Raw genomic sequence first — 24,805 nt, forward strand, 5'->3', positions numbered from 1 at the left:
CTTGGAGGTATTTAAAAGGTGTGTAGATGCAGTGATTAGGGACATGGTTTAGTGGTGGACTTGGTAGTGTTATGTTAACGGTTGGACTCAGTGATCTTAAGGGTCTTTTCCAACCTAAATGATTCTATGATTGTGAGAGGAACTGCTGGTTCTGCCAGGGCATTGGACAATTCCTTCAAATGGTGTAGTCTTGGATTTGACTGTACTGTTCTTTGCAGATTGTTTTAATTTGAAGTCTGATAATATTTGTACCACAGTGTTTATTGCTAGTTCTATGGAATGAAATCAAGATTGTGTTGAAGGGAAGCGTGTGCTTTCACTTTGTACTTTCTTTGCTTTCTGACTCTCATGCTTGTATTGTCGTAACTTTGTTTCCTTCTTTTCTACTTAATCTCTGTGTTCTGTGATGGCTAAAGCACCTCTGAGCTTACATTTGCATTTGTAAGTCAATGCATAGTATTGTACAGAACACTCCTTTATTAGGTAACTGTTCAAGGCCATGGACTTGAATAGTTCTGTCAGTCCTACTAGCTGGGGTGATCTGTGTACCATACTAAGTAAGTTCTTGGAGACTTGCATGTGTGGCTTTTCCATAGGGTGATATTCTTTCATGTGAAAGGATTTATATCCTTTGTGTGAGTAGTTTTGAAACACTTTTGTGGATTGTGTCTTCGGACTAGTTAGGTTAGACAGGTTTTTCCCTATTGGTAGTATGTACTGTATCTAAATTTTAGAAAAGTTATGCTGAAGAGTAAATATTTAATTTTGAACAGGAGAAAATATGTGTTTTGCTTAACCTCAGTTGATGATCTGTCTGTGCCTAAGGTACAAAGGATTGAAGGCTTTTGTAACAGTAACTTTAAGTTACTGAAAAGATTTTTCAGAGTCTTCTTTTGTGTGCTAGCTTAGCACATCCGTAATATTGGTGGAGATAGGTTTCACTGAATTCCATATGAATTGTTCATATTTATAAATGTTTATTAATTTAATTGTTCTGCTTTAGGCTGCTTTTATCCGTGATGTTATGATGCCTGGTGAATGGGATGTTTGTGTTACGTCATATGAAATGGTAATTAAAGAGAAATCGGTCTTCAAAAAATTTAACTGGAGATACCTGGTAATTGATGAAGCCCACAGAATAAAGAATGAGAAGTCTAAGGTAAACTCAAAATTATTTGATACTTTGAAGATAGTTTGACACAAAAGATTCCATCTAATTTTAGCAGATTTTAAGTGTGAGCTGTGGTGGGGGAGGTGTTTGTGTGTGTTTTGTTTTGTTTTTTCTTTTTAAAATATAAACCATAAGTGGTTAATATGGTAAAGTGGTAAATATGAATTTCTTAGGTAGCTCTCTGTCTTTACATTTAGTTGACATTACTTCAGACTTCAGAAACTGATGAAAATTCATTATGCTTAAATGTACATGATGATGATAACTATTTGTTGATTCCTAGCTGTCAGAGATTGTACGTGAGTTCAAGACAACAAATCGATTGCTGCTTACAGGAACTCCTTTACAGAATAACCTCCACGAGCTGTGGGCATTACTCAATTTTCTTTTACCTGATGTCTTCAATTCTGCAGATGTAAGTTGACGTTTGAAAGTACAGTCTTGTTCTTGTTATTTTGATTCTCAGGCTTCTATCTGCAGAAGAGAAGAATGACCAGCCTAATAAGAGACACATGATGTGGCAGACCTGGATTCAGTAGAACCTCGGTGGCTTATCTAACTGTAGACTACGTTTTTTGCTCTACCTAGTTAAAACGGTGTATTCTGTTAGTCCATGTAAGGTCCCAAGCCAGTAATAGCAAATGTAATACTTTAAATAGTTCAGGAATTATGCAAACTGGAATAAAATTTGGGAAACGAATGCAGAATGAAGAATATGAAGCATCCAAATAGGCATAAGCCTTTTTTTCATTTAGAATTCAAGTAATCTTTCTCCTCTTCTACTGTTAATGTTTCCTTGTACTTGTATTGCTTGCTTCCATTGTTTTTGCTCTGTTGTCCGTTACTTAAGGAATCTGGTTTCTTTTTGTTTTTTTACTTTCTTGCCCCATCATTACACAAGCACTAAGGGGAAGAACTTGGACACTGCTGTGAGGAGCATGGAAAACCATTGTAAATTTAGCAAAGTAGTAGTATTTTGTCTGCGGAGTTACTCTGTTGACTTGAATGTTATAACGTGCTGCGGAGCTGGCACAGAATTACAGACTAATTTTGCTTTCACTCATAGAAGTAATTTGTCTCAAGATTTATGCCACTCTCAGCTGGAGTGAAAGGGAGTCAGTATGTGTCTGTTAAAACGACAGACAATAAACTGTTCATACCAATTCTGCTGTTTCTCACCACAGGATTTTGACTCATGGTTTGACACTAAAAATTGTCTCGGTGATCAGAAGCTTGTAGAAAGACTTCATGCTGTAAGTAGTTAAAGCTGTAATCATGTGTTATCGTTAGCATGCACAGTGTAAAAAAGAGGAACAGGTAATTTCCCCCTTCATCTCAAAATTGAGAAAATGAATGTGAAGGTATTTAGTTGCAGAAGTGTCCAGCAGAATTTTCATGAGTTAAATATTGTAACTTACTATTCTAGATACTGCCCTTTGTAACATTACTGTTAGAAGCAGACAAAATCTATACATAAAGTATGAAAATGAAGAACTTTGGGATCTTTTTGAAATGATTTATTATTGTGACTAGTATACCAGTCTATGTGTCGTGCTGGTCTAAATAAAGGTATGCCTTTACCTTTGTTTTACTGTGCATGAGATAAAAGACATTTTTCATCATACAGTAACAAAACAAATCAGAAGGAAGTACAATATACATTGCTTATCTTTGAAATGTTGGTGTATTTTGTATATGCTGCTAGTGGAAATGAAACAGAGCTTATGTTAAAAGGTCATAAATAGATTTTATAAGCTTATGGGTTTGGCACTTGCTTAGGATAACAACTGGAATGAATACAGCAATCTTTATGTAGTGTTACGTATTTCTGTGTGGACTTAGCCTATTGGTGGACAACTTCATTTTGCAGACTTTAGCAGAATTTTTCTGAAGGAGTCACTATGACAGCAATAGATATTGATGAGTTCAGGATAAATATCAGCGAATTGAATCTGTTAATTTTGTATTTGAGGCAATCCATTTGATAAATTTATCTGTGGAAAAACTCTTTAATTTGTGTAGGTTTTGAAGCCATTTTTATTACGTCGCATAAAAGCTGAGGTTGAAAAGAGTTTGCCTCCAAAGAAGGAAGTAAAAATTTATCTTGGGCTCAGCAAAATGCAGAGGGAATGGTGAGTTATTTGCATCAAAGTAAGATTATTTTCTGATAAAGAACACTACAGCTCTTCACACTTTTTTTTTTTTTCTGGTAGTTGCATGTTAATACAGTCAGATGGAGAAGCCTATTTATAGCTGTCTTTGGGGCTTTTTTTAAAGATGCACAGGTTACAAAGAGCTCAGGAGGGGTAATGAAGAGGGTTAGGAGGAAGAAAGCAGAAACTTCTTTTCCTTCTTTAATTTTATTTGAAAGAATATATGCCTACTAAGTTTTCTCCTTTGGTCCAAGTATGTATGCACCAGTAAAAGTCTGAGCCACATACCCAGAAGGGATAGAAGAAACGGAGCCAGGTCAATGTAGCAGCTTCAGTCAAGTAAATGATATCTTTAATCCACTTTGTAGTCCTAAAATAGAAGTGTAAGATAACTCAGTAAATGACAGATCGTTGTCACTCACAGACAAATTGCCTTTCATGTTTAGGTATGGATTTATAAATCCTTGTTATCAGTCAGACATTTTGGCAAAGTTTTGTAATACTATAGCTTGTTATTATATAAACAAAGCAATCTCCCATGTGCAGAAATAAGTAATTGGAATATCACAGGGTTTCGTTCACATCTTAAATATCAAATAAAACCTGAGAGTTGTTCAAAATTGCCTGTAAAACTTCAGGTATACAAGGATCCTCATGAAAGATATTGATATCCTGAATTCAGCTGGGAAAATGGATAAGATGCGTCTGCTGAATATTCTGATGCAACTGCGGAAGTGCTGTAACCATCCTTACCTGTTTGATGGTGCAAGCCCTCCTTACACCACAGACACGCATCTCATCACTAACAGTGGTAAAATGTTAGTTCTGGATAAACTGCTAGCAAAACTCAGAGAGCAAGGTGAGTACTGTTTGTGAACAGTAGTGATCTGAATGCTGACTGTAAGTAGAACTGTCTTTCAAAAATTGCATAGATTCATTCTTGTCTTTCCTCCAGTGAATGCATTCATTATTTTCACTGAGATTTTTCTGTAGATCTTAACACATGGAGAGAAGGAAGTCTTACAGGAATGATGACAAAAACTAATAATATGGAGAAGCAGAAGGAAAGGAAGAGCAGAGCATCCCTTCTGCTGTCTTTAAGAAAATTTTTGATGAGAGAATTAGTTTGTCTGTGCATATCAGTCATCAAATAATTACCTTACCATAGTTTTAAGTGTTCTGTTGCTTCAGCTGTGTATTTCTTCTGTATAAATTATCAAATAACCTGTCTTGAGGAGAAGTTAGATCAATACCAGAAAAGTAACATTGGAAGAAAAACTTATTTGAGTAGGTTAGGCATAGTACAGAATATTTCATATGAATTCTTACTCTTGCTCTATAGTAGGCTCTGTGATATGATTAATGTGAAAACATAAAACCGACGACAAAACCTTCTGTGTTCTTCTGTCAGGTTCCAGAGTTCTACTTTTTAGTCAGATGACTCGCTTACTGGATATTTTGGAAGACTATTGCATGTGGCGTGGATATGAGTACTGCCGACTTGATGGACAGACACCACATGAAGAAAGAGAGGTGAGAAAGTTCTGTATAAACAAGAAATGTCTGTTTTACATATTAGATTATTAAGCAGTTATTATTTACACATATATATATATTAAAGTAGCTACGTCACTGTTTAAAGCAAAAATGCTACAGTTTAAAAAGGCTGCTAAGGGAGTATGTTTTTCCTAACCAAAGTCCACAGTAAAGTAGGTTTCATTTGTTCCTCAACTAAATGAAAAATGTCATATTTTATGGACTCAGAATAGGTTTTTCCACCTGTGCAAACATAGAGTTTCTTCTATAAAAAAATTGGTTTTGGTATGAAAATTCTGTAAATTTCAAAGAAATTTCATTAAAAAGCCACCAACATATTGGAAGCTTGTTTGAAAACTCTGATACTTTAATGACACTTTTTTTCTTTTAGGAAGCAATAGACACATTTAATGCTCCCAACAGCAGTAAATTCATTTTCATGCTGAGCACCAGAGCTGGAGGTCTTGGAATTAATCTGGCAACTGCGGATGTGGTTATTCTCTATGATTCAGATTGGAACCCTCAAGTAGATCTGCAAGCCATGGTGAGTAACTCCCTAATACACATTTGTTTGTTAAAGTTGTCATTGTTCTATTTTATATAAGTGTTTCTAGAACTTGCGTTTTGTTATTTTTCTTTACTGTTTGTATTTAATACCAAGAAACTAAGGAATTGAATAAAAAGGCATGAACAGAATTGTGGAAGAAAGTGTAAGTTTTTCTCTGTAAATATTTGTCTTAATTATTTTTGTAATTGAGTAAGATTACTTTTGTCAAAATACTGTATCAATATTGTTTTTCCATAGAGTTATTCTTAATTCTGTCTTTCCAGAAGACAACAGTGAACAAATAACAGAGGACTGTTTCCAAAATAATAGCAAAGAATTAAAAACATGCAGCTTTATATTCCTCCCTTTTGGGAAACTTAGGCTTTTGCAACCCACCTTATTTCTGTGCAAGTGTAAAATCATTTGGTGGTGGTGCCAAGGAAAAGGAACCCTTATCTTTGAGTTAAACGTACTAAAATCTTCTCTTTGTGGGTGCTGAATATCAAAAAATGAAGTCTAATTTGTTTCGTGGAGAATAAAAATTGCATGGTCCTTCTTGCATGATTGGGGGGCGTAGGGTATTTGTTCTGTGGTTTGTATTTTTTTGGTTGTGTGTGGTGTTTGGTTTTTTTTTATGCACTTATTCACAGTAAATATTTGATGTGTTTAACTTGTCATTTTGATATGCATGCTGACTACCAATAGTAGACTGACTTCCTGGAAACTGATGAGTGTGATTTGTGAGCTTTAGTAGGATTTTCAGGGAGAAATTAATATTATGCAGGAGAGTAAAAGATTTAGCGACTCATGTTTAAAGGACAGTCAGAAAATCTTGGTACCAACAGCTTGGAGGCCAGTTGTTTAACTTTTTGTACTTAAGAGGATAAAAGAATATTTCTATTCTTGTTTTTCAGAGAGGATAAACACAAGTTTTGTTACAAATTAGTATGTTAATCATATAATCTCATTTGCTGTGTGTTGTACCTGTGCTACGTTAGCTGCATATGGCTGCTTTAATGTAGCTAGCTTGGGACAACTCCAGTATTGAAGCTGTGGCTGCATGGACTTTGCCCATGGAATTAATATGCTCAAGCCAGGGATGCCATAGTTTCAATACCTATGTCAAGTGAGAGAATTAGTTTGAAAGCAGTGCAGATGTGTGTATGCATATGTTGATTCTCCACTTCCCAGTTACAGTCTAGACAGACATTCACTTATCTTCATTTACAATGAGGTAGATGCATTTATTCCTATAGAATGACCCAAACTTAAAAGGTGTAATAGCCAGATATAAGTAAATATTACTATACTGGTTTTACGTTTTTGTATACTCTTGAATAAGCAAGGAACGAAGAACTATATGCTAGTTTCAGTCTGCTGTTACTGCAAGCTAACTGTCTATTGCTTGTGAGTTTTTGTTGCTGAACACTCATTGATTTATGTTTGTTAGGATCGTGCGCATCGTATTGGTCAAAAGAAACCAGTACGGGTGTTTCGACTAATCACTGATAATACTGTTGAAGAGAGGATTGTAGAAAGAGCTGAAATAAAACTGAGGCTGGACTCTATAGTTATACAACAAGGTATCAACTGCTATATATGTTTGTCTGCAACAGAATTGTTCAGTCCCTTAAAGTATGGGTTAAATAACTGTACAAATGTACAGTATGAGAGAAAGCAGGCCTTGTGTATAATAGTAGTACACTAAATCAACCTAAGAAGCTGTAATTTATAAGTTACTCTCTTGTTCAGCTGAAATTTTTGAAAAAAAAAAAATACCTGTTTTTTCTAAATAATGTGGGCAAAGACTTATACTAAGACTAGATGAGGAAAGCAAACTACAGCTGAATAGACGTTACTTGGTTTTTGTGGTATGTTAAAAAGGGGACAAAAAAAAAAAAAGTTCCACGACAGATAAAAATAATTATATAGATGTGCTTCTTACCACATTGAATTTACTGAACATTAAAACTGCTTTGTGTGTCTGTTTAGAAGCTCTTGGAAGAATAGTTTGTCAAAAACTAAGGTTCTCAAGCTAAGCTTTGAAGGTTGGTTGTACTTCCAAAAGGGTGGGCTACTGAAAGGCTGATGGTCAAAATTTTGACGGTCTGTAAAGAGACAAGATAGGATAAGTGAAAATTTGGGACAGAAATTAGAATTTAGGGAAAAATATTCAGAGATTTGGGTTGAAATCAATGAAGTGAGTGTTAAATATCTTAAGTACTTCTTAATGGTTATTTCAGAATTCTTTGTAATTTTTCATCCTGAAATAAGATTTTGATCTTAAAAGTTCAGCTAACTTTATAAGAATAAGATCTTAAATATAAAATTTGGATTATCTGAATGTGAAACAGTCTTTGTTATGGCTTGATCCAAACTTGTTATGTTTTAATTTTCCCTCAAGTTCCCGATTTCTGTTTATTTTCAGCTCAAGTGAAATGTGATTTTTTTTTTCTGTGTTGTTCTTCTGTTTTTACTTTCTTGTTCTGCCAGTGAACTAAAAAAAAAAAAATAAATCCACTGTTTGCGTGGTCTTACTAGAACTCTTGTATTATAACTTTCAACATGTTTCTTCTACTTTTAGGAAGGCTCATAGACCAACAGTCTAACAAACTGGCAAAAGATGAAATGCTGCAGATGATCCGGCATGGAGCCACACATGTTTTTGCTTCCAAAGACAGTGAGCTGACAGAAGAAGATATAACCACTATTTTAGAAAGAGGTGAAAAGAAGGTTAGAGAACAGTTTCGTATGGAATTCCAAATGTGTCAAACATTACATATGTATGAAGAAAATAGAAATTAAATCTGATTATGTAAATCTATTTTTATACCCAATTATTACTTTACTATTCATAAATATTCTAAAGGTTATGAAAGTTTTGAAGGAGTAGAATTAGTCAGTTATAATTATTTTCAAAGTTCAGACTGTGTGCACTATATCTTAAGCACTGTTTATTTTGTGGTCTTTTAGAAGGATGTAAATTTTACGCCAACAAGTCTAATAGACACAAAATCTTTATGGAATTTTATTAGAGAATAGGTAGCTCTGTAGAAAAAATGAACTACAATTTCAACTCCAGAGAGGTGGGTATAAATTTCATTTAAATTTAAAAGTTAAATCATACAGTTGTAGAGCCACATCCCAGCATAATAAGTTTAGTTTAATGGAGAGTCTTGGAGTTAGATTGTTCAAAATTGAAAAGCACTATGGGCGTCTCTCCTTACATGAAAAATATAAGTAAAAATTTAAAGCAGAAAAAGACATTGAGAATATTTTAATAATGATGAAAGCTCTTTTTTTTCAGAAAAAATAAAACAGCTTCAGTGAACCTAAAAGTATCTTCCTGTATTTTTAGACAGCTGAAATGAATGAACGCTTGCAGAAAATGGGCGAGAGCTCCTTACGAAATTTCACTATGGACACAGAGATGAGCTTATACAATTTCGAAGGTGAAGATTATAGAGAAAAACAAAAGGTAATTTTTCTTAAAATTCATTAAGAAAAATTCAAAAAAAAATTCATTAAGACTTTAGTTGAGAGGTGTGACCGTAAAGGCCATACTAGAAGTGTTATGGCTATAGAGGTTATTCTAGAGAAGTAATGAGCTACTGAAAAATTCACTTAGCTCTGCAGAAGCATCAGTATTCTGAATTTTTGTTAAATTAGCTTTCAGCTCCACTGTTTTCCTTCATGGTAAAATCTGATAATATTGCTCAAATTTTATCCTTTCTGCAGCAAAAATATTAGGTTGCATCCTACTCTACCGCTGCAGTCAGTATTATTTTACTGCCACATAACTGAGAGGAAAAACCAGGCCTGATAATGATTTTATATGCGGAACTTGGACTTAAGTCTTTTTTGCAGTGAAGGTTTTAGTCACAAGCATTAACGTGAACTGTTTGTACAATATTTTTACCTAATTAGAAGGATCATCTAAACAAAGAGGTGTTACTCAGGGTCCCACAATGATACCTCTGCATGTCTGTGTTTTGTGCAGGATGTACAGTCAAGATATCCTTAAGGTCTTATCTGGAATCAGATATGTAAACTCTTATTTGTTAACTACAGAATGCCCTTCTAACCCAGGTTTCTTATAAATTTTGAAGAAATATTTAGAAAAATAAAATATTTAATGAGAATATTGGAATGTGTGCATATATACATAAGATTCATTTTTCATGTGGATAATTTCATTACAAGAAGCCAGCTAAATACAGTGTAGTCTTGAAATATGCATTAACTTGATTTCAAATAATGTAGTTAAGATTAATTTGCTGGTAATGGATTATTTTTTTTTAGCCAGTGTTGTAGCCTCTGTAGAGTTATTCATAGTGATACTTAGAGGAGAAGCAATTCATTCCTATTGCAAGATATTGTAGAATTCAGAGCCCAAGTCCCCAGTCCATCCATTGTGTTTTGGTAGATGGAATCATAATCTTACTCAGGTGTCTGAAGTAAGTAGAATACTGTGAAAGGATCTATCCATGCCGCTGCACTGCCTTGCTTGTGTATTATCTTTTATGTTTTTAAATAAATATTATAATCAGCTATAATTTCTAGCTTATTTTTGAGCTCTGGTTTAGTATCCAAATTGTTGAGCACAACCATTGGATTTGCCATGCAAAAATACATTCCTGTTTTGCAGTGCCACACTAGTCATTATTTTTGGGATATTAGGAAAGCATACAGTTAGTTTAATATATTTTTATTTTATTCTGTGTGTAGCTGAGCATGATGGAATGGATAGAGCCTCCAAAACGAGAACGCAAGGCTAATTACGCAGTTGATGCTTATTTCAGAGAAGCCCTACGTGTTAGCGAACCGAAAGTCCCAAAGGTAAGAAGTTGACAAGTATGGAGGGGTTTTTTATGTTGTCCTTTTGCTCTTCTCTCCCATGTTGTGTCCCCTGCTGTCACCCTATACTGGTAATAAAATGAATGTATTTACAAAGTGATAGGTTGCCACTACTGCTGAATTATGGCAGTTTTAATTGCACAGAAATCAAGCATATATAATGTTAATGTATCTGTATATTTTTGAAGGCTCCACGACCTCCAAAACAGCCAAATATTCAGGATTTCCAGTTTTTCCCACCACGATTATTTGAACTTCTAGAAAAAGAAATTCTGTATTATCGTAAGACTATAGGATATAAGGTAATGCTTTTTTTTCTTCTGTTCAAATTAGTGAAATGTATTTGTGTTCCTCTTTGCAGATTTACTGCAACCTTGACAATAGCTAAATGAAGTAAATGAGACGGCAACTAAAAAAAAAAAGTATCATTCTGGTCTTATGTTTTGCAAAGTGCTTCTCATTGGGAAGGAAATGGCTTAAAGCCTATATTTCCCTGTTTGTGGAACAGAAAAAGTAATCTGTAATTCCTTCCTTCATTAAAAGTTTCATATCTGTGTAGCTTTGTGTTTTGTGGTGGGTTCCTAACAATAAAATAGAGTAGAAAAAAGAAACAGTTCTGATGCTTCATATACTTCTTCTCAACAACAAAAGTGTGATATGTGGTCTAAGGTGAGAAAACAATTTTTGGCTGATCACCTTCCAGGGTATGATTTTTTTTCGTTATAGCTTTTGTGTATCTTGTGCAGAAGGTAACTTAAGGTAATATTGAAGTTGACTTTGTATTGATATGAAGGTGAGTAAAGTTACATCAATTCTCCTTCTGTTTTGCTGGGATAGAAAATGTTTAAAGGCGTGAAGAAGTCTGAGTGTATTACTACTACAAAAAGAAAACCAGACAAGAGATTTATGTATGTGTGTCCCACTCCTCCCCATGCCTTAGCTGAATTTCTCTGTCTTCCCTGCTGACATTACTGGACAAGCAGTGAGGACGGATTCTGTTTCGATGTTGATTTTCATTAGTTGCACCAGTAAATCAATCCCAAATAGGTTCCCCTACTTCCAGACATGTAACTTACTCTAAAAACCCCCTTATTTCATGGCAGGTTGCAGCAAGAAAAAATCATGTATAAAATGTGTTGGAGAACATAAACTTGTCATACAAGGCAACAGATAGGAAATTGTTGTTGCAAAAGAGCAGAATTAATATTAGCAAAATATATTTCTAAGAAAAAGTGCAGAAGGTATCTTAATCTAGTTTGAAGCAGAAAGAATTTTATGTGGATGGCAGGATAGAATTAAGAATTAAATGAAGTATAATTAATTTAGGGAAATGAATTATTCAATTAGTGCTCCAGCAAATAAGGAGAGAACTGTTAATGTTGACAATATGCATGTAAAAAAAGAGATGTTTCAGTCCTGTTAATGAAGTCTGTCATACTGGATAGGTTGAACATGAATACGTGTTATATTGAAAACTTATTATGACTGTTTACTGGTGGTGAAAGTGATAAATATGATTAAGTTTGTTCTACTTTGAAAAGGAAATATAACTTTCCATCTGAAGAGAGTTTATTATTAAAACTGAAGACTACCATAAACAATATCAGAAGGTATCAAATGGATAGAGACCAAAGTTTATGTGTCAGTCTTAAGTTAAACCACCAAAGCCAAGGAAATTTCTTAGCCAGATGTTAAAAACAGCTCTTAACTTCCTTTACCTTTCGCTGTGGAAGTATGTAAGGTCTACAAAATCTTTACTGGATACTGGTTTCTGACTTGTTTGCTGTTGTGTGGTGTGGAATTGCAATATGCAGTTTAAAGGTCACAAATATTAAATTGGTGTCAGCGTGGAGAGGGACAGATAAAATGTTGCTAGGCCTTGTTTACATAATGTTGTCTGTCCCTTACTTTGGCAGTGAGCACAGCTTCATAGTAAACCTGACAGAACTTAGTATTTCACTGAAGTTACAAAACATTATAAACCCTTGGATGTAAGAGAGCAGATCCTTAGTCAATGAAAAGTGCTGCTGAAGTTAGTGAACCGCGACAGCTTATGCTACGTGAGGCTCTGCCTCTCACGATGTCCCTAAGTCATTGTGTGTAGAAGTGATGGGTACGGGGCATAACAAAATTACAACATAAATTTGACAAAATCTAGTCCTATTTTTGGGAGGAAGGGTTTAAGCAATAAGATTTGAATGTAGGTCAAACACATTTGGCAACTTGTACAGATCGGTGCTTTAATATTTAATAGTTGGAAAAAAAATGTATTTACTGTTTACATGTATTCTACAGGGTTTTTCACTGAAGTTTCTTAAAGAAAGAGTGAATAGGACCCTTTTGTTACTTATAGGTAAAGATAAACTGTATATTAAGAGCTTGTGAGACAAGAAGGAACAACCATAGATAAATGACAGTATTTGGTATATCACCTTGTCTTGGAGGATAATACTTTCAATTTTGCAACGGTTTTGTAGATAGTGATGAAAATATTCTGGTAGTTCTTTTAAAAAGTATTTTTATTGTGGTTTGTTTCTTCAGGATAGACAAGGTGTGGGGTGGTCGGGTTTTTTTGTTGTTGTTTGGGTTTTGGTTTTTTGTTTTGTTCTTTGACAACAAATGCTTAGTGGGTACAGACTCTATCAGTCCTGTGAGATCTAACGTGTGCTTATAAATTGTAAACCAAATTTGTTAGGAAAGTGTACAGTCTCTTTAATAACATTGCTGCACTACTGCTTATTGATACCCCTGATTTTAGGTCCCCAGAAATCCTGACCTTCCAAATGCAGCACAGGTACAAAAAGAGGAACAAAAGAAGATAGATGAGTCTATGCCTCTGAATACTGAAGAAACTGAAGAGAAAGAAAAGCTTCTAACACAGGTAAAATAAAAACAACTGAAATATTTCATCATGTATTTTTTACTAGCACAGAATATAAATACTAATAAAGATAAATATGCACAGGAAAGCTACACTGATCTTACAGAAAGAAGAAAGCATACAACGTGTAGTGCTTTTGCTTGGTTTTGTTTAGAGGGACCTTTCCTGTTCTTGAGCAAGTTTACATCTTTGTCAGCTGCTTCCTTGAATGCCTGCAATGTTTCTGAGGCAAGGACTTGCATAGTAGTTTCTCTACGCAGCAATACATGCAGAAATCCAATCAGTGGGTTTCTCATATATGCATCTACCTTGCATGGTTTTTTATCAAAAAGGGGTTGAATCAGAGAGGACAAGCCTCTGTCAACATATACGGTATTTACGCAGATGTATAAGACATGTCATGTCCATTAATTTTGTCCCAGTTGGGTTGTTAGGCATATTCTTTTTATACTGGGACTGAATCCCCCTGACTTGCTAGTTCCTTGACTTTTTGGACTGTTACCCTGCTGAGTAGGCTTATTAAAAGCTAATTGTTAAGGAGGAAGGTGTGTCTCAAAGTAACAGGATTTTTTTGATTTGGAAAATCTTCTCTATAAGAATGGGGTGTAGTGTACCTTGAGAAGAAATTTGCAAGGTCAAAATTTGACTATTAATTTCACCTGTTTAAAGCAGAGGAAATATTTAAGCTGGTGCTGATATGCATGTCAGTACTGCTGTTAATGATTAAAAAGAAATATTTGTATTGTGTATATTAGACTTCTTGTAAAGATGCTGTCTAATTGTGGAATGAGCTTATTCAGCTGTAGAACTGACACAGTTCCTTGTAAATGTGTTTCTGTGATGAAAGAAACTCAGTGCACTACAAATTGCTGTTCAGGCATGTGATTTTTCTCAGTTTTCTGTTTGTTCTTGATGTTTTCTCCTTTCCCTGTCTTGAAATTGTAATATCTCGTTCTTGGATGATGTTTTTGTACGTTGCATCTCACTTAACTGTTGCTCAGTTTTGGATTCATTTTTTTGGTACATAACAAATTTTCTGTTTGACAGTGCTATAGAGTTTCCAATTGATTGCGTCCTTTTTGGACTAGAGATTGTTTCTTCTTCTTTATGCTTTCATCCAGCTGTCTAGTTCAAGGTTTGTAAATGTCCAAAGTAGGAGCTCTTGCTTTAGATACTTGCACTGCTCTAAGAAGTTGTAATGATGCTTACATTGGTGCACCCTGTACTCTGAAGACATTTGTTGCTTCTATGTGCTGAAGGGTGACTTAAAATTACAGTAGCCTGTCATGGAGCTTGTTTCTTTGGAGAAATACCATGTAAAAAGTTTGAAGAGAAAGAAGAGTAAAGAGCTGTTACTAATGCATCTGGAGTCATGCACACAAATAACTCTTTAGACTTTTAATGATTCAGTAATAAACCCTGGATAATACAAGTTTATGGAAATCCTCAAAGACCATTAACCACTGTAATTATGTGACATCGCAGAGGCATTGCCAATTGAAGCAAATGATACATACACAAGACAAAATTTTGCAAAATGTTTGCCTTGTACCTAGTAATGCCTGCTTGATCTCTTGCTGCTTACAGGGTTTTACAAACTGGAATAAAAGAGATTTTAACCAGTTTATTAAAGCTAATGAGAAATATGGGCGTGACGATATAGACAATATTGCCCGTGAGGTGGAGGGAAAGTCACCTGAGGAGGTCATTGAGTATTCAGGTTTGTGATATTTTCAAATGTGTTTCTTAATCACGTGGTATCAGCATCATTTTTGCTACATGTTCTTTTAAAATTACAGGATGTAGAATTTGGATGTGTATAAGAATATTTCTTTTTTTTTTTTTTTAAAAAAGTACATAATGGCTCTTTTCAGAATACTTAATTTGGTTAAAAAGGATTAATTTGCAGCATATAAATATGCCTTTAGCTGCCTTTATCCTTCCTTAGTCAAAATTTAGAACGTGGCATAATTAATTTACTTGGACAACCTGTCTTATGGAATCATGAAGTTGCCTTATAATGGCAACGTGATTATGCTGGGAGTATATATGCTATTCTAGCTAGTACACTGTATCTGTTTTTTGTATTTACACAATGCTTTTTAATTTGTACATAATTCTTCCTCTTTCATCCTTGGATTTAATTTTACGAAATGCCTTCATAAAGTTTAACTTTGCAATCTTCTTCCTATAGTTTAAAAAGGAAGAGCTCCTCAAGAGTTCCCTTCAAAGTGTTGAGTTTATTTTGGATTGGCTAAAAGAAGTCACTGGAGAAGCCACAAATTACTGGCTTTTATAACAGATAGATTAAGTAGTTTCTGACCTTAGACAGCTAATGAAAACTGAAATATGAATGTTTCACTGCCAGACTAGCAGCTCTAATCTGTTTCACCATTGTTACCAAAAGCTATCCTTAAAAGTAATTTTTTTCAGAGTTTTACATGACTGCAATTAATTAAGTTGAATGTAGATTTTGTTACAGTTGTTACTAAACCTTTGCTTATAGTTAACTTTTAAAAACATTGAATAAAGGGTCTGTGCAAGTTTATTTCTTGGCTAGCATAGTAGAAGGGAGGGTATTAGCAAATCTTTTAAGATTTAATGGAATCACAAACTGCATTCTTTTTTTTTGCTGGAGAGCCTCAACTGAGTAAAGTAGTAGGAGTAGTGGAAAATATTTTATTTTACAAATTATGTTTTGCGTTTTTCAGCTGTGTTCTGGGAACGTTGTAATGAACTACAGGACATTGAGAGGATTATGGCTCAAATTGAACGAGGAGAGGCACGAATTCAACGGAGGATCAGTATCAAGAAAGCCCTGGATGCCAAAGTAATCACTGCAGGTTTTTTGTTTTCTGCAGCTCACTTCTTCCAAATTCCTTCAGAAAATGAATAGTTGGGAGTTCTGTCTTTTTATATAGCGTATATACAGTATACCATGTATCAGTAATCTACAGTAATATGTAACAAATCCTTGATGTAGTATTGTATGTTTAATAGTCCTTACTTTTGTTTTCCATTCAGATTGCAAGGTATAAAGCACCTTTTCATCAGTTGCGTATTCAGTATGGAACAAACAAAGGGAAAAATTACACAGAAGAGGAAGACAGATTCTTGATATGCATGTTGCACAAGATGGGCTTTGACAAAGAAAATGTGTATGAGGAGCTAAGACAGTGTGTGCGCAATGCTCCTCAGTTCAGATTTGACTGGTTTATCAAATCTAGAACTGCAATGGTAGGTATCAGTTACATGGACCAAGTCATTATATGAAGTATCTTGTTCCTTTTTTTCAAGTGCTGTCACATAAAATTTGGATTTGTGCCAGAATATTGTAGTCTAGGAAACAAGTGCTGAAAGAATAACTTGGGTTTTTATTCTCATTTCTAGTTTTTCGTAAAATAACTTTTTTCCTTAGTGCAGCAAACAACACAGCACAGCTGAAACAAACAGATTAGAAAACCTGCCAAGCTAAAGTCCTGTATTACCAAAGCGATTAATGCAGAGGTAGACTATCCTTACAAATATCCTTGTTACTTTTATTGCAAACTAAAAGTTTTACCCAACAATATCTCTTAAAATGTGACTGCTTTTCAGAATTATTGGACAATATAAAGACTGAAAACATCTGAATTATATACTGGGAGAAAAGAACAGCTTTTCTAGTAGTGGTACTTAATTTCTAAAAGCATGAGGAAACTTAGTGATTTGTGTAATAATTAATCATTGAAGTAATTGGTTTAAAATACACTTGTAGTTGTGAATAAGGATTATCACATGCAAGTCCTTAAATTTTTTTAGTTATACTTCTCTGAAGATTTTGTTCATAGTTGGAGAATATAGTACAAGTTTGATAGCAAGTAGTCTAGTACTCTGAGTTTTAGCTGGTGTTTTTTGTTTGTTTTGGTGTTTTGTTTGTTTTTTTTTTCCTTTCTCTGTCTGAAGAGCAGAGCTATTCTATTTTAATTTAGTTATTAGGTGGGAAGTGATAACACTAATAGAATCTTTGGTGGTTGCAAATCATAAGCTGTGTAGCTACCAACCTCAGAATATGAGACTCTCTTAATGATAAAAAGCTGTTATCTCTGGCCTGGAATTCTTGCTCAGACCTCCCCTGATTCAGTTGCTTTTTCTTATGAGTAAAATTCGTAAGTCTGTGTACGTTATGTAAGAAACACACACTTGGATTTTCATGTCAACGTGGGAAAAATGTACTACCAAATTTTTTTTATAATACTGGAAATAACTTCATCTTAGTCACTTGCGATGAGTGAGAGCTGGAACATTTTTCTTTGCTTGAATACAAAAGTATATTGGACATGGCTGATAGGAAAGAGGGGCGCACACTGCCCCTTATACAGCTGTTGTAGGTTCTTCCCATTGTCTTGTAAGCAAATTTCTAATTAGATGCTATGCCACAGTCCTGTAACTTAAATGTCATTTTGTATACAAATCTGGATTTTTTTTTTAGTAGTTTAGTCTAGCAATTGCAGAACCACTGTGCATTATTGTTTACTGTCTTCATTTCCTGGTCTCAGGGTTTGTTTATAAAATGTCCTTTCAGAGTTCTTGGTATTGCTTTAAAAATAAATAAAACATTAGGTAAAATATTTAAAATGTGTATTTGAACAGGTGGGAATATTTGCTTTTCCCAGTGCTACTTATAATTACGCAATATAATTTCTACTTGATATTTCAGCAATTAGTGTTTCTGGATAGTGCAGCAGTTAGCCCTTAATTAAAAAGAATTACAAGCTTTCCTTGCTGAAGTGTCTGTTTGAAGAAATACTGGATTTGAAAGTTACAATCCATGAAGAGAGAAACCTCCAATATTTAGTCTATTACGAAGTTTCTTTTAAGTTGTCTATGGAGGAATCCATTTAAGTATATCATAGAAATGGGTACTGGAAATTAAATACGTAGCTCAACATTTAATATTAGTTGACGTATAGTTAAGTCAGGGGTAGAGTTGAATATTCAGTTTGAATCTTTTGGCAGATCCTTATATTCAGTATAATTTTCTTTTTAAAGAGGATAGGAGTCCTTTGCTAAAGTATGGAAGTATGTTCTATGGTGTCTAATGCTGAAATTGAGGCTTTGGGAATATCATGAATCTTTTGGCTTATGTTTTCTCTTAAAATTCTATCTGTTAATACCAGTATTTTTAGTTTTTCTGCTATTACACACTTGAAAAAGAATAGTATGAAAACACGAAGCTAAAGTAATCTTTTACTTTCAACGGGCATTTAATTTTCTTAAATGTTTTAAATTGTCATGATAGGTATGGTTTAGTAGTTTATCACCGATTGGCAGTTATATATTTTATGTATTCAAATAGCCTGACATTTGTGGAAGTATTAATTTCTGTGGGTTCATTTTGCACTACCTTGGTAACTTTTATGAAGAAACATACTGGAAAGTCATTTAATATCAAGAAGAATGAACCAAGTATAGATACAAATCTTTATAAAGGGGTAAATAGTAAGTTCAGTGAAAGTGGATAAAACTTAGAATACTGAAATTCACATGTGATCATTCAAAGTGATGTGAAACAAGATAAAAAGGGCAGCATAATTCTGAAAAGGACTTATCAGACTCTTTGAGAAAACTTTGTGTTCTGCTAACCACTAGATGTCTCTTGAATTCCATAGAAGTAGCTACTTTATCTTCCATTTTCTTATTTCTGTTTCCTTCTGAAGATTTCTCTTTGGAAAACAAAAATTCTGCTTTGTTTATTTATTCCAAAACCAGATGGTTTACCCAAAATGTTAGTTTGCAGAGAGGTTGAGAGTGCCTAAAATTTGTAATTTTTTTTAACTTAAAATTTAAAGTTTAGTTATTACTGTTCTTTTATTTCTGTCCATGTAGGAAGAATGCAAAATATCATGGCAGTAGTGAATCATGTGTCTGTTTTCTGAAGTCATAAATTATGCATATTCTCTTTTACCTTTCTGCAAACCCTAACCAGTATAAGACAAATTACTCCTTTGTAAATACAGGAATATATGGGCCTGTTGACAGAGCTTAGGACTACTTTCACTCCCAAGTCAGCATCTCTGACTTCAGTCATGCAGAAGGTGATGGTTCAGTGCTTCCATCTTATTTATTGCAGTACTAGTCTTTATAGCTATGAACGGGTGAGCAAAGTACATCTTACCTCTTTCCATCCTAAAGAGAAAAGTATCAGGTCACACTGAATAAAATCTCATCTCTAAAGGTGCAAGGCATTTTAAACTCTTAAATGTATTTTTATAGTAATAAAATGGAATGGTTCAGTCCATATTGAAATTTCAGTAGCTCAATGCAGGCTTTATCATGCAAATTCTTTCTGATGGTAGGTGTAGAAGAAACCTGTGTGCATGTAACATCTTACTGTTAACTGCTTCTGTGATTTTCCAGAGAAGATTGTTTTTGAGTCTATCATCTGTCCACAGCATGTTGTTCTGGAGCAGTAGTCCATCTGGAAAGTCTAACCATGAACCTGTACACTTTAATAAATGTATGTATTTAGGCAACTATTTTTCACCAGGAAAGAGGATAATTTTTCTTAGTGCCTTAGGCAAATGGATCAAGGTTACTTCTTAGTCCGTTCTGATTAATTGCTTGTCTTGAATTTAACACAGACCACTTTCTCATATACTAGAAAAGGTCTAGCTGATTCTTATTATGGAGCAGCTTGTGATCAGTCTTTACCTACAGCTTCTAAGTCTTTGAGTGCATTGTACACCAATTTAAATGATGTAAAATGCTTCTGATGTATTGACAATCATCTTTCTACTTCTGCCTTCTACTTTTTATCATCTCTCTTCATCTATAGAGTGTAGGTTTTTGGGACAGAGGCTTTCTTTTGTTTTATGTTTGGGGATGCAATGTATGTTAGGAAGGCTTGCACTCAAGTTTTCTGAGGCTTGTTGCCTTTTTATCTAAAAACTGCTACGTGGGTGGAATTTGAGGGGTTTTATTGGTTGAAGCGAGAGTATTTTAACTCCAGCAGGACTGTCACATTCCAGGGCACAAGCATGGGACCCGCATTTATGGTTGAACCTGTACTGGAGGGGTTGGGGTTACTTTTACATGGATGTGGTAGAAATTACTCTGTCTGCAAAACTGTGTGCATGAGACTGGAATGTTTCCAGTAGGAAGTTGTAAAGAAAAATGTCCTGAAGAATTCTTTTGTGTGTGTGTTTAAAAAAAAAAAAAAATCATGTGGTGGGAGGATTCTCTGTGTCCATTCTAAATTACACAGGTTTAACCCAAGGCCATGGAGCACCTTCCTAGAGGAGCCTGTGGAATCTATAGAACTTAAAGAATGTGGTTAAGCTTGAGGGTATTAACATCTCAAAGATAAGTCATATGCTTGACTGTTTCAGAACGTTCAGGATCAAGAAAGCGTGCAGGCTGCATCATTATCCATCATGTAACATGATGGCTGAGGCAATATACAGGTTACAGATGCTGAGAAAATAGAGACTAATTCCTGGGCGAAAAGGTCACCTGTTCACTTCATTGCAAATAGCCCAGGTGTAGGTTAAGATTTATGCTACTAGGTAGTTCTAGGATAGCTTGTGGTTCAAAAATTGCTTCATTGAATTTAATAGAGATAAGACATATTTTTCCAGCTCTTTTTTTCCTCAGAATAAAGCTTCCTACTTTGAGTTGGAAAGAAAAGCCCATGGAATCACTGTTCTCTATGTACATAGAACATACTGAATAATTATAATAAAAATGAGTACTATTATGTATTTGATAAGAGATTTTTTTTTTGAGGTGGGATACAAGAAACTGTCCAAGTCCAATGAGTTCTATTAACCAAGCCAACTGTTATTAACTGCAATGCAGATACTTTTAGAGTTGTATTGGAAAAACTTTTTAATGTATAAATGACCTTATGGCTTCTAATCTTGATCACTTTCAGACGGCTTGGAAGTCTTCATGCTAGAAGCATTTAGGGCCTGCTACCTTTTGGGTGCTGTTTGACTAAAAATACAACACTGAGTTCATGATTTAAGTCTGGATAGATTTATTTTTTTTTGCCAGTTTGTAGCTGTACAGTGTCTTTTCACAAAAACACTAGTCTGCGTGCCACAGAAAAGTATTGCTTAAGATAGCTTTGATTCGCTTTCTCTCTGCTTTAAAGATGTACTTGAAGACCTCTTTTCCAAAAACCTGACACAGTATGCTGACAGGCTATAATTTGCTTCATCTAAACAAGATGAAAGATCAGATCAGTCTTGTCTGTATCTTCCAAATTGACACCCAATCCTGCACACTCCTTGTCAGAAAGTCGAATATTTCAGTAAATCTCTTACTGTTTGTAAAGAAGGTTACACTAAGGTAAAGACAGATGAACAATAGCTAAGCTAATCTTATTAGTACATGAATATTGAACGTTTTTGGAAAACTTCAGTATTTTCGAATTCAAGAATTTTGAATGTATTTGTGTAAGTGTGAGAATTTGTATAATTTATTTACAGAATTTGATGTTTTCTGTTTCCTTAGGAGTTTCAGAGACGCTGCAATACTCTCATATCATTAATAGAAAAAGAAAATATGGAAATTGAGGAAAAAGAAAGAGCTGAAAAGAAGAAAAGAGGAGCGAAAGTTACAGCAGTATGTTTAGCAGCACTTAATTTACTTCTAGTGGAGCAGAATTCAATTGCATTTTGTTAGAAAATGAAAAAGAAAATTGTAGCCACTGATTGTTTTACTATAAACCATTAGTTGTGAGATTAAACTGAAATGTCTATTCATAGCTCTCCTAGATTTTACCTAAGTATTCCCAATTCATAGTATTTGGGGGCTTTTTTTTGAGTCTTTTTTTTTTTTTTCCCAAGTAGCAGAGGAAGACTCTTTTCAAGAAAGATTTAGCACTGCCCTCTTTCTACCTATATATTTACATCATATGTTTGCTTTAATTTAATCTGATTGTTATTCCTCCCCTACATAGTAGTTTCTGGAAGAAGAAATGATAAGAAGTGCTTCTTTTTTGAAGAGTTGTCATCTTTAGAACAGAATAGTATATAAGTCAAGGTCCTGATCTTTTCATCCAATTCATGGTATGTGTGGTACCTGTACCATTGAGACCATGTAATGATTTGAAGAAGATAAAAAGTGTAGCAGAATTAAATATCTAAATCTGGCATTTTTGTTTGCCCTTCCATTATATCCTACAAAGCTGAATTGAAATATAGAATATATTAGGGTCACTTACCTTCTTTTTGAATAGTTAGTCATGTACTTCAAATTTTTTTAGTATAATGCCACTATTTCCTTGCATTTATAAAATAATGTTTTTATCTCTTTTTAGTCACAGAAGAGAAAAGCAGATTTGGCTACTGAGAACTCTGGAAAAAAAGATGCTAAGAAAGTGAAGTCGTGAACCTGAAGACTGAATGCTAAATGTAAAACTGCCACTTTCTTCTCTCCATCTACAAGTATTAATTGCCAACTTCTTGTATTCATGGTACTCTCCCCCAAATCCCATGGTTTAATTTTGCAAATTTTGTATACTTTACAAAGACTTTCTTTACCTAAAATGTGTAGCTTTATATCTTATGCATTCCAGTATTTTTGTGTACTGTATTTTGTGAGTTTCATGTCTTCGGCAAAATTCACTCAGTCCTTGTTTTTTTGAAGCTTGTGCTGAGGTTTTAGCTTTTATATGTTTTATATGCCGCTGCTTTGAAAGAAAACCTAGATTCTATAGCTGTATTATTGTTGTTTCATATTTTAAATTTATATGGCTGTTGGAAAATAAACTGACTTAATTATTTGAAGAGAAATATTCTTCACCTTTGTTTTTCCTACCCTCTCTCCCTTTTTTGCATAGCTACATTTAGAGTGAATGTTAAGGTTTGTATAATTGTGCCTTCATCATCGATCAGATTTTTTTTTTTTTCAGAGGAGTACTTAGATAGGATCAGGAGCATGACAGAACAAAAAAATCTAATTAGACTGACATCCTTGTTTGCTGTCAGCATTAGATTGACATTTTTCTCTGAAATGTTCGGAAGGAAAGCCAGCAAATACTTATACTTTTTTTTGTTGTTGTCTTCATCACTGGTTTCTGCTGGGCTTCATATGTGCTTAAACACAGGGTGAGGTGTTTTTCAGAATGACCTCTAGATGAAAACTTTGTTGTGCCTAATAAACTGAAGTAGTCAACTAACAGCTTCTTCAACAACAAAAAGATTCATCTTCTGATGAATTTTTGGTAAGCTGCTCAGCTATGCTGCCTTATGCTAAAAAATCTTTGTTGCTCTAATTATCTCTGCTAACTTTCTGCTTTTACCATTGATTCAACATGTCAGTCAGAAGCAATGGGGATATGTTATGGAGTGCTCCTTTTTTGAATTTCTATTTTAATGAAGGGATGAAAGTGTTGGATGTATGATTTTTTGACTTTGCAAGAATGGCCTTTATTAAGCAGGTTCATAGTTTCTGCTCACCTTGGAGTTTCTGCCTTTCCTGGATCAGTAGAACAGTGACTGTGACATCTCATGTTTTACTTTAATCTTCTGTCTCTGATCTGGTGTTTAGTATGGACCTTGCTACAGTGAGACATGCCCTCATAATGTCAAGTCTAGATTAATGCAGTGTGCTTTACATGGTACTTCCCTTGAAGACTACTTGTAAATTTCTTCTAGTGTGGTTTGCTTCCTTCTGTGGTTTGAGGTGTTTTGAGATGAAAAAAACCAAACTTCTTTATACTCTTCGTATTTCATGCTTTATATTGGCTACCTTCTTCTGTATTTGTAAAATTCAGGACTTTATAAAAAGTTCTTGAGTCTTTGGACAGAGTTCTGCCCATATTCTTTTATGTCATTTAAAATATATTGGAATGTCTTTGAAGTTTTCTGGGGTTAATCTCTGTAAGCTTGATGAGTAATTTCCAGCCTTTCTTGATAAGTCTGTGTTTAAGTTTGAGGCAAAATGGGTGTGATGACTTGGCTGAGCATTTGGAAAGATTAATAATTTGATTCCATATTTTGGAATGGAGCTTTTGTGTGAGGACCAAGTTATTAATTATTTCACTGGGCTTTTATTTGTAGGACTTGTAGTGTAAAAAAGGGTATTCATCTGTTGAGATTCATCTGAACCAGAGTTGTGAGCTACATCTAATAATGATGGGGCACAACTTTCAGACAGAAGGTTAGTAATGGGTGTCAATGCATGCTTTTACATGAGCATGCAACCTAGATGGGGTAGGTCTGCTCAGAAAAGGGTATCTCTTCAAATGATATTTTTGGTATTGGACTAGTTGACATCGTGCTTTATCCTTGGGAGAAGGACATCCCATGTAATTGTGGGCTGGAAAAAGGCTGTGCAGCTACATACATATATAATCACAAATTGCTGGAGCATTGCTATTAATAGAGAGAGGAAGATGCCTTATTTACATTTGCTTTTTGGCTCCCATGTCACTCAGTAAGTTTATGACCTGAAATTATAAAAACAAGTAAAAAGAGGAGGGAAATAAAGGCTGGAAGAGCCAATTGAATTTTTACTGAATTACATGGCTAAGTCTAGACCTTATTCCATTGCTCCTATTTAGCATTGGGTAAATATTTTAACGTTTTAAGTCTTGAAATAAGTGTATTCTGGTTTTGTTTATTGTAGATTAGCTTTGTTTGACTTGCATGTTTTTGTGTATCCAGTTT

General features: G+C 34.4%; 1 protein-coding gene across 1 annotated transcript; it reads left to right on the forward strand.

Annotated features, from left to right (window-relative positions):
* Window positions 1-1,003: 1,003 nt before the first annotated feature.
* On the forward strand, window positions 1,004-22,921 carry SMARCA1 (SWI/SNF related, matrix associated, actin dependent regulator of chromatin, subfamily a, member 1; the record flags this gene model as incomplete). Its single annotated transcript, XM_009707870.1, has 18 exons — window positions 1,004-1,159; window positions 1,455-1,586; window positions 2,356-2,424; window positions 3,194-3,303; window positions 3,963-4,183; window positions 4,736-4,857; window positions 5,252-5,404; window positions 6,858-6,990; window positions 7,992-8,140; window positions 8,766-8,885; window positions 10,136-10,246; window positions 10,453-10,566; window positions 13,023-13,145; window positions 14,733-14,865; window positions 15,857-15,975; window positions 16,170-16,382; window positions 21,645-21,755; window positions 22,453-22,921. Coding segments are annotated over 18 exons (2,361 nt in total), but the record flags the coding sequence as incomplete, so codon positions are not given.
* Between the last annotated feature and the right edge of the window lie 1,884 nt (window positions 22,922-24,805).

The sequence above is a fragment of the Cariama cristata genome, unplaced genomic scaffold (genome assembly GCF_000690535.1).
Source record: "Cariama cristata isolate BGI_N322 unplaced genomic scaffold, ASM69053v1 scaffold8159, whole genome shotgun sequence".
NCBI lineage: Eukaryota > Metazoa > Chordata > Aves > Cariamiformes > Cariamidae > Cariama > Cariama cristata.